Raw genomic sequence first — 18,750 nt, forward strand, 5'->3', positions numbered from 1 at the left:
GAGAGATTACCACAAGCAACTATATGCCAATAAAATGGACAACCTGGAAGAAATGGACAAATTCTTAGAAAAGCACGACCTTCCAAGACTGAACCAGGAAGAAATAGAAAATATAAACAGACCAATCACAAGCACTGAAATTGAGACTGATTTAAAATCTTCCAACAAACAAAAACCCAGGACCAGATGGCTTCACAGGCAAATTCTATCAAACATTTAGAGAAGAGCTAACACCTGTCCTTCTCAAACTCTTCCAAAATATAGCAGAGGGAGGAACACTCCCAAACTCATTCTACGAGGCCACCATCACCCTGAAACCAAAACCAAACAAAGATGTCACAAAAAAAGAAAACACAGGCCAATATCACTGATGAACATAGATGCAAAACTCCTCAACAAAATACTAGCAAACAGAATCCAACAGCACATTAAAAGGATCATACACCATGATCCAGTGGGGTTTATCCCAGGAATGCAAGGACTCTTCAATATACACAAATCAATCAGTGTGATAAACCATATTAACAAATTGAAGGAGAAAAACCATATGATCATCTCAATAGATGCAGGAAAAGCTTTCGACAAAATTCAACACCAATTTATGATAAAAGCCCTGCAGAAAGTAGGCATAGAGGGAACTTAGCTCAACATAATAAAGGCCATATATGACAAGCCCACAGCCAACATTGTCCTCAATGGTGAAAAACTGAAACCATGTCCACTAAGATCAGGAACCAGACAAGGTTGCCCACTCTCACCACTATTATTCAACACAGTTTTGGAAGTTTTAGCCACAGCAATCAGAGAAAAAGAAATAAAAGGAATCCAAATCGGAAAAGAAGATGTAAAGCTGTCACTGTTTGCAGATGACATGATACTATACATAGAGAATCCTAAAGATGCTACCAGAAAACTACTTGAGCTAAACAATGAATTTAGTAAAGTAGCAGGATATAAAATTAATGCACAGAAATCTCATGCATTCCTATACACTAATGATGAAAAATCTGAAAGAGAAATTAAGGAAACACTCCCATTTACCACTGCAACAAAAAGAATAAAATATCTAGGAATAAACCTACCTAAGGAGACAAAAGACCTGTATGCAGAAAACTATAAGACACTGATGAAAGAAATTAAAGATGATACAAACAGATGGAGAGATATACCACGTTCTTGGATTGGAAGAATCAACATTGTGAAAATGACTATACTACCGAAAGCAATCTACAGATTCAATGCAATCCCTGTCAAACTACCAATGGCATTCTTCACAGAACTAGAACAAAAAATTTCACAACTTGCATGGAAACACAAAAGACCCCGAATAGCCAAAGCAATCTTGAGAAAGAAAAACGGAGTTGGAGGAATCAGGCTCTCAGACTCCAGACTATACTACAAAGCTACAGTAATCAAGACAGTATGGTACTGGCACAAAAACAGAAACATAGATCAATGCAACAAAATAGAAAGTCCAGAGACAAACCCACGCACATATGGTCACCTTATCTTTGATAAAGGAGGCAAGAATATACAATGGAGAAAAGACAGCCTCTTCAATAAGTGGTGCTGGGAAAACTGGACAGCTACATGTAAAAGAATGAAATTAGAACACTCCCTAACAAACACCATACACAAAAAATAAACTCAAAATGGATTAAAGACCTAAATGTAAGGCCAGACACTATCAAACTCTTAGAGGAAAACATAGGCAGAACACTCCATGACATAAATCACAGCAAGATCCTTTTTGACCCACCTCCTAGAGAAATGGAAATAAAAACAAAATAAACAAATGGGACCCAATGAAACTTAAAAGCTTTTGCACAGCAAAGGAGACCATAAACAAGATGAAAAGACAGCCCTCAGAATGGGAGAAAATATTTGCCAACGAAGCAACTGACAAAGGATTAATCTCCAAAATATACAAGCAGCTCAATATCAAAAAATCAAACAACCCAATCCAAAAATGGGCAGAAGACCTGCATACGCATTTATCCAAAGAAGATATACAAATTGCCAACAAACACATGAAAGGATGCTCAACATCACTAATCATTAGAGAAATGCAAATCAAAACTACAATGAAGTATCACCTCACACCGGTCAGAATGGCCATCATCAAAAAGTCTACAAACAGGAAATGCTTGAGAGGCTGTGGAGAAAAGGGAACCCTCTTGTACTGTTGGTGGGAATGTAAATTGATACAGCCAGTATGGAGAACAGTATGGAGGTTCCTCAAAAAGCTAAAAATAGAACTACTATACAACCAAGCAATCCCACTACTGGGCATATACCCTGAGAAAACCATAATTCAAAAAGAGTCATGTACCACAATGTTCATTGCAGCTCTACTTACAATAGCCAGGACATGGAAGCAACCTAAGTGTCCATTGATAGATGAATGGATAAAGAAGATGTGGCACATATATACAGTGGAATACTACTCAGCCATAAAAAGAAACAAAATTGAGTTATTTGTAGTGAGGTGGATGGACCTAGAGACTGTCATACAGAGTGAAGTAAGTCAGGAAGAGAAAAACAAATACCTTATGCTAACACATATATATGGAATCTAAAAACAATAAATGGTTCTGAAGAACCTAGGGGCAGGACAGGAATAAAGACACAGACATAGAGAATGGACTTGAGGACACAGGGAGGGGGAAGGGTAAGCTGGGACGAAGTGAGAGAGTAGCATGAACATATATACACTACCAAAGGTAAAACAGATTGCTAGTGGGAAGCAGCTGCATAGCACAGGAAGATCACCTCAGTGCTTTGTGTCCACCTAGAGGGGTGGGATATTGAGGGTGGGAGGGAGATGCAAGAGGGAGGAGATATGGGGATATATGTATATGTATAGCTGATTCACTTTGTTATACAGCAGAAACTAACACACCATTGTAAAGCAATTATACTCCAATAAATATGTTAAAAACAATGCTATGTATCTTGAGCAATTCTATATGAGAAGAAAGTTTTGCCAAGAACTTTTCATTTGAATTTTAAGAACATAAGAAGGCCATAAAAGCTGAGTAAATATATACGCAGGTTTATTCCAAGTTTCCAGTCACCTTGAAAACTATGTGTGTTCTTTGATCAATCTTTGTGTAGCCAATCAATTATCTTCCCAACAACTCACTATGATAAAATTCATGACTTACATCATCTACCTATACAGTAAAGATGTTCCTGTGTTACCTTTGGCATTGAAACATTGCTTACAAAAATCCAGGATTAATCACAACTCAAGACCACAGCTGTTCGAAGATAACATACTCAGAAAGCTAAATTCTATCCTCCACACAGTAGCAAGAATCTTTTCAAAACTTTCAGCTCATGTCATGTGTATGCACTAATTTTTCCAATGGCTTCCTACCTCAGAATAAACTCCTCCCAATGGCCTATAAGTTTTTCCCTCTGGCCTCATCTCCTCCAGTCTCTGGCTTGTCCATTCTGCTCCTGTCACACTGACCTCCTTCCAAATTCTTCACTCAACAACGATGCTACCAATTTAGACTCTGTGCATTTGCTGGGCCCTCTGCTTCCTGTGCTCTTTCTTCACATGACAGAGTGGCTCACCCCCGCACCTCATTCTGGTCTTTGCTCAAATGTCCCCTCACTGAGAGAGGACAGCCCTAAAAAATACTACCCCTTCCTCAAACCATCACTCTACGTCCTTACCTTGACTTTCTTTCCTGCTAGCACTTAGCCCAGATGCCCCATTACATGTTTATCTTTCACTTGTTAGGCACATCTCCTCCTTGAATATAAACTCTCATATAGGGAAGGACTTCGTTATGTTCACACCAGGAACAGTGTGGCATAAAGCAGATACCTAACAAACATTTCAGAAGAAATCTATTGAAACAAACAGCTATATGCTTTCACAATTCATTCAGAAATTGTATTTAGACTGCAACTCATAACACGTGATTTTCTTGTTCTTTCATCAAGACCATTCTATCCTGCCTATGTGATGATAAAATTGCATTTTACTTTAGTCCTAACATTTTTTAGGTCTATATGACCTGGCCAAGCACTATGACTTCCGCTGATTCATATATAAAAGTATAAAATGCCTACTTCTACATACATTTTACTTTATACTATATAATACTTTATTCTTAATATATTATTTATATTCATAATGTATACATTATATTAATTTCACAAATCCACATGAATTGTTCCATCATTAGAACACCATGTGTCACAATGCATTAAGACAGCTTAAACTAAAAATAACAGAGAAAAATAAACACACGAAAATAACACTATGCGCTATAATACTGAATTAACTCTCAAGGGCACTATCTCATTGTAGCTAGCAATTATAATCTTTTACTTTATCCACTTCACTGCTTATGACATATCTTTTATATAAATTCACCTGATTTGTTGGTGGACTGGACAAAGCCCAATTAAGTGTGACATATTATAAAATAGTTAGAAGGAAGTTATCGCTTTATGTTATCAACCTGAAAGGTATGAAGGCATTGACTGGAGTACTTTACAAATTTATCCATTGCTATGATCTTAAGTGAAAACAATGCAGATTAAGTTGTATTAATTTAAACACAACAAAACATCATTAATTGTACTTCATTTTTTTAGCCCATAGACTTATTCTTAACATAATCACAATTTTTATTCTAGGTCTAGTTGAAATTGATTAATGCAGTGCTATACAAAATGAGATAGAATCTTTTACACATTATCTCAGCCCCCATTTCACTGCAATCTAAGGTTCTAATCAGGGAGCTAAATAAAATACACACTTTTCAATCTTCACCAGCCTTCTGGTCTAACTCATATAAGCTGTGTTTTGCAGCAGAGTGACCTAAATGACCTTCATTTCAAGCATATAACTTTGATTCTATCCCTCTCTCCCTCAGCCACCTAACTGAAGACTCAATTAAGGAGGAGGAACCACCATAACCTCTTTGCTTGGCATCAATATCAATATAACTCACGATACTTTCAAGACCTGGTTTATTTTATCTGAAATTTTCTTAGGAATATAAAGGCTTTGAGAATATCTGTCACTTCCTTTAATCTATTATTCTAAATATTTACAAATTTATTGCATCATTTCCTTGAGTTTATTTTAAAAACATTAGCACCCAACTGTCATAATCTACTAATCCTTAGGTTTTGATACCATAATCTTTCTACATCATTCTGAATATTTTACATGGTCTTTGTTTTATTTTGCTTATTAATATCTTATTTTCCACTGTACTTTACTCTCTCTGCCTCTGGGCCTCCGTAATCCAGAAATTTTGTTCTTTTGTGGAAGATGGACCATAGAACAAATCTACCAGTTCTTACACAGAAGGCAACATATTTTTAAGAAAAGTTGCAAAGTTATAAGATACTAAGGCAATACAATGGCATAACATATACAGTAAATAAGAATAAAAGTACAGTTATATGTGCTGATATGAAAAGATATTCAGGATACAGTGTTAAGTGAAAAAAGCAAGTTGTAAAACAAAAATGTATCATGTTTCCATCTGTATATAAAAATAAGGTCTGTATATATATAATATATCAATGCATTTATATATGTGTGTATATAGAGAAAATTTTCTGGAATCATGCACACAGAAAAACTTATCCACAGCTATCTATCTCTCAGGAAAAAGAATAAAGGCCAGGCAAGGAAGCCTTTAGCTTTCATCTTATTCTCATCTGTTCTGTATTGTATAAACTTTTCAACCAATCTCTTCTAAGAAAAAAAATTTTTTCAAAAACTTTAAAATGTCTATTACCTTTGATCCAGAAAGTAAAATTCTTGGAACCTAGCCTAAGAAAATAATTATTAATTTCAAATTATCGTAGGTAATAAGATACTAGAGTACTACTAGTAGTAGTGAAAATAGGAAAAATAGGAAAATGTTTAAATTATGAAAAAAACACAGAATGGAATAATACACAGACATTAAACATATTCATGAAGATTACATAATAACATAAAAATACTTATGGTATAAGGTTAAGAATAAAAAGCAAAATATAACATTTTATGGAAATATGAAAACATAACTTTGTAAACTCTAACTTTAGAAATAAAAAGACTGACCATATGTTAAAGGTGATTTTTGTGTGTGATAAATCTATAGATAATTTTAAGACCGCTTTTCTCTATTTTCTAAATGTTATTTCATAAGCTGTTAATGAAAAATAAACACGGATAAAGAGGTTTGGTACATATATTAGAGCATAAGAGAGATAAATAGTCATAAACGTTGCCATCTAGTGTTGAACCCACCTCAATGAAAAGATAATAACAAAATGTTTTAAAATTATAGATGTCATTAAGTCAAGAACACAGGCTTCCTATAATAGTTGAGAAAAATAGTAAACCTATACACTCTTCATTTCACAAATCCAGAGGGGGAAAAAAAAAAAAACCACTCTCTTCCAAGTGATATGATCCTAGTCGAATACTTCTGTTATTCTATCTATCCCCTAATTTCAGCCTATATCATGTGCATCTTATTTTACAAAAAGTTGTCTACTTCCATAAATCCAGGTAAACAATCTAGTTTTCTGAAGTAGAAATAAAAGAAATACTAGTAATAATGTCAATGTTGCTACTGAACTTTAACATCTCTACCTTTTTGGTCAGCAGTTTGCCAAATTGTACAAATTTTCTAGATTATACATTACATGTACCAGAATTGAATGATAAAATCCAAGATCAAAAATTTGAATTATTTTATAAAAGGGCTTCAAATGTATGTTAATAAGAATCTTTACTCACATATGGCAAAATCATTTTGAAAATGTTGGGGGTCTTAATGTTATAATTCTAGGGCAGAGGTTGGCAAACTTCTTCTGTAAAGGGCCAAACAGTGAATCCTTAGGGCTTCGTGGGCCATAGGGTCTCTGTTGCAACTACTTAACTCTGCCCTTGTAGAGCAAAAGCAGCCACTAAGAATATGTAAATAAATAAGCATGACTCTAGTCCAATAAAACTTTATTTTCTGGCACTGAAATATGAATTTAATATAATTTTCACATATCACACATTCTTCTTCTTTTGATTTTTTACAACCATTTAAAAATGAAAGAAAAAAAAAAGAAATAAAAACATTCTTCACTCACAGACAATACAAAAAGAAAAGGTGGTAGGCCAGATTTGGCCTGTGGGTTGAAGTTTGTCAAACTGCTCATTCTAGAGTTTTTGTTTAACTTATTCCAAGGTTATATCCCTTGCTTCTTCCTGCTGTTTGGCATGTTTTATCCTCCTCCATTCCACCTTCAAAATGTTATCTAATCTTTAAAGCCTTCCTCAAATATGTCTTTCATGAAAACTTTCAAGGTGACTTTATCAAATGAGTCTTCTCTTCCTCTGAAGCCCCGTAACATTTGTACCTTCTCTGGTTTTACATGTGACTACTGACCTTGTCCAGTTATTGGCGTGCCAAGCCTTCCTCTTAACATTTTATGGAAGGAACCCTCTCTTACACATTTCTTATTGACCACAGTGCATAGTAGAAGGTTAATGATAAAGATTGGATGGAAAGATAACTATTCAACATCCTCAATTCTTAGCTGTAGGCACCAGTGGTTTAATAACAGCTTTTAAGTTTCTAAAATAAATGTTATAGACATCAAAAGCATTCATAAGTTTTAAAACGCAGATGAATTTTAGTACTATTAAAATGTGACAACAAATTTTACCTTGGACTCTAAAAGAATGCCCACCATGTTGGCAGGATAGACAGATGGGAGAGATCAGGGAAAGGCCTGAGATACAAGTTATAGGGAACAGGGTACTATGTGAGAGCCAAACAGCTGCAGGCACAACCGGCCATCCGCAGGACACAACTCAATCCTTTAACTGTCCTCCTAAAGTTGAGAAAAGTATCAGACCTTCCATGTGTCTAAGGTACTGGGGCCTGATCATGCTAGGACACGCTTCAAGACTTTCTATGTCAAATGGAACTGTCCAACACACCCAAGAAACCCCTGGATCAGAAAGTTACTCAGTTTCAGAGAACTTAAAGTGCAGTTTGGAGTTTTCTATGAAATTTTTATATTTTTATTTAACTATAAATTCCTATTGCACCGATAAAATAGGAAACCTTTAGAAACTGGCACCACTCTCCCTGAATTCAAATCCTAGGAATGCTTCTTATTAGCTGTATGATGCTTGACATCTTACTTAACCTCTACAAACCACAGTTTTGTCATCTGTAAAAAGGAGATAATGATAATAGAACCTAACTCATGGGGCTATTGGGCTGTTGTGAGGATTAGACAAGTTAATGTATGTGTTTAGCACTGGCACATAGCAAGCACCTATCAATGTTAGCTACATATACATATAAATGCATATTTGGACAAGAACAAATAGCATTGCTAGTACTAAGTAACCTCTAAAAAGCTACACATACTCTTGCCTTCAGACATGTATTGTGTTTTATTTGATTCTTGAGATAGAACTGCCATAGGAAGGAATTTACAGAAAATAGGAAACAGGCTACATAAGAATTATCAAGTAATTTTAAAAATGCAATAAAGGAAAACAGCAAGCTGAAAATACATGTATGATCATGTGACACAGAGAGAAATAGGAAAAAATTGAATCCCTCCGGCATTATCACAATAGTATTTCCCAAGCTTTGGCAGAGTGCAATGATCAAGGTCAGCTTCCATGCATAGAGACAATGGCAGGTCAACTCAATGGCCATACTTACCACCTTTATCCACCCTACGGGGACCTGCTTTTTTGTCCTTCACCTTAGCAGCGCTTCCTTCCCAAAGGTTACTCTTACTCTTTTCCTTTTCTTCCTTGGAAACATGTTCCCTGGACTTCTCAGATAAGCCCTCTGCAATCACTCGGGTTCCTTTCTCTGCTTCTTCTTCAAGAACATTCTCCAAGTTTTCCTCTATTGGCAGAGGCTTGGTCTCCACATCTGCTTTTATTATTTCTTGGTCATCAATTTCGATTTCTAGAGAATTCTCAATTGGAAGGTGGGTTTTTCCTGGCTCATCATTTTCACTCAACTCCTGAGAAGATGGACTTCGGACACTTTCATTTGGACTGTTTTCAGCGTGGGCTTCCCTGTCCCCCAGTGCAGATTCATCTTCACTGCAACTAGAATATGGGTGACTTCTGGATGAGGTTGATGAAGCAGTTCTTATATCTACAAAAATTAAAAATGACAACATCATTGCTTTTCCATAAAGGGAGATTTAATAATAATAATTGTGGGAATTATGCTAGTAATCATACTAAAATTTTTAATATAGTTTAGTAGATTTGATACCCTTTCCCCATCTTGTCCACATAATTGTCATGATAAAGAAAGACCTGTGAAATCTGTGAGTCCATAGAATCTTCAATACGAAGTCGCATTTAACTGAAAAGCAATTGTATTTGTTGAAAGCCATTTCACTGGAAAACCTTTGCTAGTATCTATTTTGTTATGGAAGAAATTGAATAATCTTTTACTTGTTCAGCAAGAGCACTTATTTCATTACCGTCTTGGATGTATCCACAGTATTCTCTGTGCATAAAGTTTAAATTTTTATCTACTGTAACACCTGCCATACTGGTACACCCTGGTAGCTCGGTATGGTAAAAATATCTATGCATTTGCATAATACCTAGATACTTAATATTTTGAGCTAATGCTTTTGTGTGTGTGTCTGTGTGCATGTGTGTGTGTGGGAGATCTGATCTTTTTTTTGGGTTCCCCAGAAGCAGACACTGAGATGAGGACTCATGTGCCAGTGATGTATTAAAAATATGCTCCAAGAGAAACTCTTCTGGGTGTGGGTAAAGCAGGGCAGGGAAGCGAAGAAGTCAATCAAGAGAGCTATTTCAAGCAACATCTCAGCCTCAGCCTGATCCCATGGGAACCTCTGGAGTCTAAATTATATTAAAATTTTTCTTCCCTTGAGGAAGGAGCTGGGCTTCCATACTCTGCTCCAGTCAGACATGGCTACAGGCCACCCTGGGGGGAACATGAACTCTTGGCACTCCCTTGCCCTTTGTGCCTGAGGGTGAAGCAAACCCAGTAGCCTAGGACTGTCCTCTGAAGAAGACAGAGGATGCAGAAGCTGGAGATGGGCACACAGAATCGGTAAAAGAGATTCTAGGAGATCTATGCAGTACACTGATGTGATGCTACAGATATGCAGTCTGGAAACTTACCAGAGCCAAAAATGGTTTAGTACTTATTACACACAAAAACTTTAAAAAATCTCCAAGAAAGTTAACACACACACGCTGACTCTGTAAGGAAGATGCACTGCCTTGGGCCAGAAAAATACAAACCTCCTTTCATTTTTTTTTTAACCAAATAGACCTGTGTTTATAATTTTTTTATAGAATATATTTTTCAAATGAAATAGCCCACACTTACAAGCTGCTTAGCTTTCTTGTGTGCTCTTCTCTGTGTGCTCCTGATTCTTTTTTCCGTTTATGTTTTTTTCTGTTTGTCAGCTACCCAGATGGCTGTAGCAGCTGAGGCAGAGTTTAAGGGAAGAAATACCTGTCTTTACTCTTATCCTCTTCCCTCTAGCCCCAACGGCTCTCCATGACAGGGCTTAGCATTTTGAGTATAGTCACTGAGACATACTGAGTTCCCACAAAGATGTGAGAGATTCTACACAGCAGTAAAAAATAAACTCTGAAAAGCCTTTAAGCAACAGAACCCCTTAAGTACAATTCCATTTGTTCTTATCTTCCAACTACCTTGACAGGCACCAGATGACCACTGTTTCTCAAAGGAATCACGTACTTCAGCCACTCATTCTTTATCTCCATTGTATAAGATCTGGATGTGCTGTCTCTCTGTGGGGAACGCACAGATCAAGGACAGTCGTTCTCTATCTTATTTGTACTAGTTCAGAAACTTCAGGGACTATAATCTCCCCCTCTCGTAAGCATCTCACATTTGTTTTTTTAAAAAAGAAAAACAACTCCCCTGTGCTAGTGGTTTGTTTGATCAGTGGTTTTCATTAATTGCACAGTTAGCTACGATACAATGTTATAATTGTTCTGCATGTCCAAAAATATCCTGTCTACCATCTGAATGTTGACACCAGGACTCTCACTTTTGGCTCTGAGAGTTGTTCACATAATTTAAAAAATGAGTGCTCCTCTTTCTTTAGCAGCTTCTATTAATTGTATTATTTTATTTCAAAGGCTGAAATATGCTCTGGTTCAATTTTGAGTCAGTCCTTAAGAAAGATCAGGTGAATGAATGGCCGCTGAGTGGCAAGGCTACCTGACCTCCCATATAAACTCATTTCAGTTTTCAAATTTCTCTCTAACCTCCCTGTATAATTTCGTTTCACTCTCATTTCTCACTCTCATTTTCACACAGACACTGGGGCCAGGCTTTGCCTACAAAAAAGCTCAAAATGCTTTAGGGCCATGGAATGGGATTTTCAACACTAATTTTATTTATTCTCTTAGAAATAAAGTTTTTATGTAAAAACTTTTATATAAAGGAACGTTTTATATAAAGGAATTTTTGGGTCGATATGTAAATTGTAAATTGTAATTTTTTTTTTCATTAGGAGGGAAAAAGTTGTCTTGGAGGCATGTTAGGAAACAGCTCTGCCTCCTACCAAATTCCATTTATCTCTCCAGTGCTCCCTCCAGGTACTGATGCTAAGAATCTGCCCTTGGTCTTCATGGTAGGAACCTGATCTGCACCCACTGCCTGAGTCCTTGGCCAAAGCCAGTGTGTTTGGTGCCATGGTTCTACACCCTAAGCAGGATCTCTGACTTTCCTCCTTCCACATCAATCAGTCCCCAGTCCTTCACTGTTTTCTCTTTTCATGTCATCATAACTGTTCATTGATAACTATTCCTTCTTCTCCGTCACTACTATTTTATGCAACATGAGCTTGAGAGAAAATATTATGTTTTTCTGTAAGACAAACTTAGGTGTTCCAATCATGACTAAGCTACTCATCAGCTTTGACTTTGGTTATGCTACTTAACTTCTCTAAGGCTCTGTTTCCTTGGCTGTAAAATGGGAATCAAATCCAATTACTGCTCTCCATAAATCATTGTAGAAATTACATGATAAAAATTAATCTCACCAAATCAAATAATCATTGCTTTATGATTTTCAGTCTTCTTCTCTCTCTGATATCATACATGATAAGTATATTCTAATAAATTTCTTTCTTGTGATTTCACCCTGTAAATCACATTAAGCATAGTAGACACAGTTACCATTTATTGAGGAAAAAAATAAAACCGAATCATGATTATGCACCTACTCTGTACCAAGCACTGAGGTAAGCAATTTACAAACATCTCATTTAATCCAATGGAGTAGTTAGTTATCTTCTTTTTCTAGGTCTAGAAAGTAAGGCCCACAGAAGTTAAATAATACCCAATGTCCATTAGCTATAAAGGAGCAATTTTTGTAAAATACTTCTTTTGTAATGACCCACTGTATTAAAACCAAGACCACTCTACCTGCCAAAAGGCCTTCAAACAGAGGGCACCCACTGTCATGAACCCACTATTGCTTCTCTTAGCTAAATTTCCACTGTTACCACCCCAGGATGACAAATGGAAAATAGTTTTACATATTCTACTATATATGTGTCAGTAATCTCCACTGTTTGCACTGCCTGCCTAGTCAATTTGATATACACCTGACCAAAGGTACCAACCACACACACACACATCCATAGTCAGCACCAGGCCAGCAAATTCAGGATGAACTCTGCTCTCTCTCCTCGTAACTGAGGTCCTGAGTTGTCCTCCATCTTCCTAGCGACTTACAGAGATTCATTCATTCACTAAACGCACATTGAGCACATCCTATGTGTCAGGCAATGTTCTGGTATTGAGGACACAATGGAGAAAAAAGCAGGCCAGGTCCCTGCTTCCATAGAGATTACACACTCTAGACAGACATTGCTTCCTTTGGCATGAGCACAATAAATCAACTACACATATTTATTAAGGTATTTGTTCATTCTCTTAACAGTGACCATGGGTAGCTCTCTCAGAAGCTGTTATACTCTTATTGTAATCCGTAGCTACATAGTTTGTTTTGAACCAATGACAAGTCCTGACCTCAGTTTTCAATCATTCCTTCACCCTCTAGCATGATGCATTGTTTTACTACAGTTTAAATTCATTATTTCCTCCACTAATGTCCTGATTTTAACTACTTTGTTTTTAGCTTACTAGCTTGAAGCCCATATAGACACCTCGATTTAAGTTCACAAACTCAAATATGAAAATTCAGTTAAAAATTTAGATCACTCCAATAACACACCATGTATCCCAACCCAGTGGACCCAATACTACTCTGAGCTCTAACACAAATTATGTCTCTTTCCCATTCCTTGGTCCAAGGTTTCCCAGAAAAATCTGCATAAGTGTCACACCTATTTTCTTCAAATTAGCCTTGACATATGAATTCTTATGTCCTACTATTCCTTATATTAACAGTTGTAGATTATACTCATGAGTTCACCAAAATCTGTTCATATTTATATTAGATACTGTGGTTTGGTCAATATTTTCATGTACAATAATACCTGATCAGACAAGTGGTTTGAACTCAATAAATACCATCAAATGAGTGTATGCTTAATGACAATAGAAGCAGAAGTCATTGAATTCCATCCATGAACAGTAACTAGCTATTTGGTGTAAGGGAGAACATATGTCCTCATACTGGTAATTCATTATCAATTTACCAATGAGACAAATATATACATTACTTTGTAAGGATAAATATCTAAAGTAAATGCAGATATAGCAGGAGGAGAAGAAGAAAGCTTAAAAGTTCCTCCTTATTTACCTTTAACTGGATTTTCTAAATACTTAAAACACTGGAATATAATCAAATCATGTATCACATTTTGCTGCTTAAATCTTTTTACAATTGTCCATTAATCTAGTCAACCAGCCACGCATTTCACAAGATTTTATTGAGTGCCTCAGTAGTGCCATCACTATGTACAGGGCAGATTCAAAACTGTAGAGAAATACCTCATAGAAAAGTATTTTATGTGAACTAAAAGACGATGCTGCATTTAAGTATTCACCTGAAAGCCATGACTTCCTACTTCAACAATCCAAAAGTGAAGATGAATTGAGGAATTCTTACAATTAAGGAAAACTAAAGTGTGGCTAATCATGCAAAAAATCACAGACATAGATTCTAGCCAAAAGCTGCCTACAATCTTCCCCTAACCCTCTCTGGTCCGAGAAGGAGTCAAGTGACACTGAAGTCCACAGAGCGTGGTTTCCTAGCATGTACAGTTTCAACACAGAAGGAGCAGGCTTCCCTCATATGCGTCTCTTCAAGCCCACAGTCAGGCCCAGAAAGGAAGAGTGAGATACTGGAAGTCAGTAAATCAAGTAAACAGAATATTTTTGTGATTCTGAGATTTTCAAAGTCTTTAAGGCCTACCTCTTCAACAGACTGAAAAATAGCACAAGTAAAATACTATCTTTCTTACTAGAAAAAAATTTCTCTTTAATTCTTATGTGCTTTTCTTTGTATTCTGGGAACAGATTCTCTCTCTCTCTCTCTCTCTCTCTCTCTCTCCCCCCCGTTCCCCCCCCCACCGTTCTCTTTCTCATAAGGAGCTACTTAGTCTTTACCTCTTACTCATAGGTACTATCATCCAAACTGTCCCTAAAAGTCTATTCTCAGCAACATGACACTTTTCCCCTCAACTTTATAACATTCATCTATGACAATATATTTTCTACTGGTGAATTAGCTCCTGGGGTTGCCAACACAAGCACAGAGAAAAGGAAGCTGTCATTCTTTTTAAACGATGGGAAGTCTCACACATCATTCGTAAAGCAGGGTCCTCTCTTAGTGGGCACGCAGTCCCTGGCACTCCATCACTTGCAGGCTGTTCAGCACAGTGTATTCATCAAGGCGGGCCGATGCAATTGTTCACTGGCAGTTTAAATGGGGCCGACTTGTCACAAGAGTGACAGCCTGGGCAATTGTTTGCCCTCTGGGAACAGGTGCAGGCAGGTTCAAATGAAACACATCCAAACACTAACAGCGAGATTCTTAATCATGTCAATAAAAAGGATGTGCCAGTGTCTAGGATTCAGTGGTCACAATATGCCTCTTACACTTTTGAAGATGAAGTGCTGTCTGGCTTTTCAATAGAGTGTTCCAAGGAATCTATCATGTCATTATCATTTTTAATGCACATTTCTTGTTTGCTGGATGAAATATCTAATTCTGATACTCCTCATGCTAAAAAGCATGTTTTTGAATAACACAGGGTCAGGTTATCAAAATAAAGGGATGGAAAATAAAGGAGCCTGGTGGTGGAGGAAAGAAAGAGTAGTAAGCAATGAAATTTTACTTCAGAATAATGGCTAAGTTTTAATGTAAATACCAAGGATGCAAAGGAGCTCTTAAAAAGGACTATTTAATAACATCGTTATTGAAAAAACAAAATAAAATAGCCAGTTTAATTTTTGGCTCTTAAGTTTCCCAACATTGTGGACTAGATTTTATATGTTCTGATAGCTTTCATTACACATCTATTTAAAATATTATATGTTCTATATCTACATAATGCAGCTAACTCTATACAATGTTTTTAATAAAATTCCAGTAATAATCATATAGTATAAATGTAACTAGATATCATGGCACTAACAAAAGTATTTTAGTATTCTTGGTGTTAATCAAGTAACTGCTTAATATTCACAAAATATCTTTAGGAAATTACCTCTGTGAGGAATAACAAAGACAACATACAGTCCTAGCTTTTGTAGTATAATTAATTTTTGTGTTATTAAATTGTGTAATTAGTTTGAGGGGCAAAATTTTAACACACATGAAGCAATGAGTGAAAAATGAACTACTGAATGATAGAGTTTCATAAAATAAAGAGCTCAGTGAAGGCTGCCGAAGTAGGAGAGTCTCATGGAAGAGAAAGGGGATGAACTGGAAACGAGCAAAAGACCTGGGAGTGGATTGGAGGAGTCCATCCAGGAAGGAGAGAGGTAAATTTGGGTAAAATTAGAAAATGTCCATTTTAATTTCCTCCGTTTAAAAGTAAAAAAAAACAAACAACAGAGGCTAAAAAATAGGATAAGATGAAGAGCTCAAGGTAAATGCCTCTAAAACGTACATTCTTAAGGAAACAAAATCCTTTTATTGGGGCGACTTGCTTTAATTTCAGATAAGTGGATATTGGCTGATTTGGAGAAATGTTATATTGTTTTTCTCCAAAATCCAGGCTCTGAATTTTGCGTCTTGGCTCCACCAGTTTCTGGCTGTGTGAGTTACTCAATCTCATCATTTCCACGTTTCTTTACTTGTGAAATGGAGATTAAAAGTACCTGCTTTTTTATAAGGTTGTTTGAAGTAAATCAGATAATTCATGTAAAATATTTAGCACAGCACTTAGCACAAAATAGTCTTAATGAACAGTACCTATAGGATACCTTTTTAAACATAAGATTCCAGTTATTTAAATGCAAGTAATATTCAGTGTTAATGTTGACCTATCACTATCAGTTATTCAGTAATTACAGGTCTAGATGACTAAAGCCTTCCCTCGAAGTAAGATCCAAGTACTGCCTACATCCTTGTCTGCTTAAACAGAAAAAATTACTCTATCTTGGAAAAAAATCCATTTGATCCCAAGAAAGCAAGTTGATTATGCATTACAGAAATAATCCCCAGATTACCATATATTGAAATAATGTATTGACCCTTTGTGAAATCAATACTTCATAATTCACCACAATTATTGAAGAAATTAAAAACTGAGTCTTTCTTTGTTCTGAACCGGTTATATTTATATGCAAACACACTTTCAATCTTTTTCCGGGTCCAAGTCACTTGTATAGTTTCTTTAAAATTTGATTCAGGTGACATCACTTTTCCATAGACTTCTTTAACTTTTTCTATGTCATAGAGGAATATAAACTTAAATCCAATATTCACATTCAAAATGAGGGTAAAAAGCTATGTTTTGGCATGCCTAGAAACATAAAATGTAACTTGAGAAATTAAAGAAAAAACCTAATTTAAGACTTTACAAAAAATTCTCAATGCTAGATCATTAATATAGAGTAGTTCTTTCAACTCTAATAAAATGGCAGCAAAACTTGTTTTCAAATATATTGAAAGTGAAAATCACTCTAATTTTTCACACTGTGCTTCACTCTTTACTCTGACTGTCAGGAAGTTCAGGATTAAATTTTTAGTTCAAGCATAGTCATGGTCTCATGTGCAGTTCCTAGTAAAATTATCTTCTTTCTTACTCTAAATAATTTCTGTTCTTTATTTTATTGCCTTGCATATGTCTGCATGCAATTTTAGAATAGGTTTGCTTGAATTTGTTCTTGAACAGAATAGAACTACAAACTAAATATTTGTTCTTGTGATTACTTTATTACTTAATTTACTCTTATTTTGTATAATCCCTATGTATTCCTTGAATTCAAAATTTTGAGATTTTATACAGAAAGAAATTTGAGAGGTGAAATGAATGGGGAAAATTGACAGCAATTCAAAAAGTCATCATAATGTTACCTCATTCTCTAGTCTAAAGCAAAGTACAAAGACATACACATACTTAAATATAAGACAGGGTTATTATTATCACTGATAAATGCCCAGAATGTACCAGGGAAGATATTTTATTTACTAAGACCCACATAGCCTTGGCCAAACCCTTTCATGAGACAAAGCCAGAAATATGTTCCTTCTTTGGACATTATTTTGGTAATTTAAGGTGTTTAAAAAGGTCTTAAAAATTTAAGGTATGCCTCAGATAATGAGAGTTTCTTTATCTACCAGAAAAGCTCTGTATTTTCCCTGTGAACATTCAGAGTCATTTTAGGTTTGAAGACTATAAGGGGGAAGCTTTGCCAAGAGCAATAATCCTTCCATAAACTAATATGCCAGCATCTGCGTTCAAGGTAAGTTAAGAAAAAAAAATGAACATAAGGGAGGAATTTTCAACTTTTCCTTTAATTGAATGGGAGCTACTTTTCATTTTCCAAAGCCACAAAAATGGTGTATATGTGTGTGTATATAAGAAGAGATAGTTTGAGATTAAAAAAAGGTAGCAACTTTCTAAGTAAACAGAAGATGTGTCACTACAAGCTTCACCTGACACCCTGCTGAAAAATCCCAGCAAACTAAAGAAAGAGAAAGGATTGAAGAATGACTCCATAATTTGGATATCTATGGAAGAGGGGTTGATCAGCATCCTCCGGTTAGGGAACCAGGTTCTAAACAGTCTCTTAAAGAGGATTATCTCATTAAATATAAGGAAAAGAAAAGTAGTGAGTATACTTGCTAAACAGCCTATGTCAAATGATAAGCTAATCAACTTGCCATGTTTATCCTCTTCCAATTCATTCTCAGAGCATCCATCAACCTCATCTTTCACATTGTCATCAGCATCTGATGCCTTCCACAACGAGGTTTCACTCTCCTTTTCAGGGTCTAAAAGATCTTTTTCATCATCTGAGGGTGACTTTGGCATTCCATTCATTTGATCATCAGCCTGTCCTTCATTAGCTTTCTCATCTTGTTTCTCCTCATCTGCTTCAAAATCTTCTTCATATTCTGAGGAAAGAAAAGCTCCACTATGAGAATGAAAATAGAATCCCTAATACTTAACCCATTTCACTTTAATGAGAACTTTGACTCCATTATCCTCTCCTCTCTGGGCCTTTCTTCACTTCCCTTTCACACAGTTAGTGAACATGGAAAACTAATAGCAAATGAT

The 18,750-nt window shown here is 35.9% G+C and overlaps 1 protein-coding gene across 1 annotated transcript in view; it reads right to left on the bottom strand.

The window, feature by feature from the left end:
* ERICH3 (glutamate rich 3) overlaps nt 1-18,750 on the bottom strand; it is an 85,086-nt gene that overhangs the window by 12,742 nt on the left and 53,594 nt on the right. The window contains exons 11-12 of the mRNA XM_068537547.1: nt 18,354-18,587; nt 8,718-9,167 (exon numbers count right to left, since the gene is read on the bottom strand). Coding sequence (XP_068393648.1) covers nt 8,718-9,167; nt 18,354-18,587 — 684 coding nt within the window. The remainder of the gene's footprint in view (nt 1-8,717; nt 9,168-18,353; nt 18,588-18,750) is intronic.

This window comes from Eschrichtius robustus, chromosome 3 (genome assembly GCF_028021215.1).
Source record: "Eschrichtius robustus isolate mEscRob2 chromosome 3, mEscRob2.pri, whole genome shotgun sequence".
NCBI lineage: Eukaryota > Metazoa > Chordata > Mammalia > Artiodactyla > Eschrichtiidae > Eschrichtius > Eschrichtius robustus.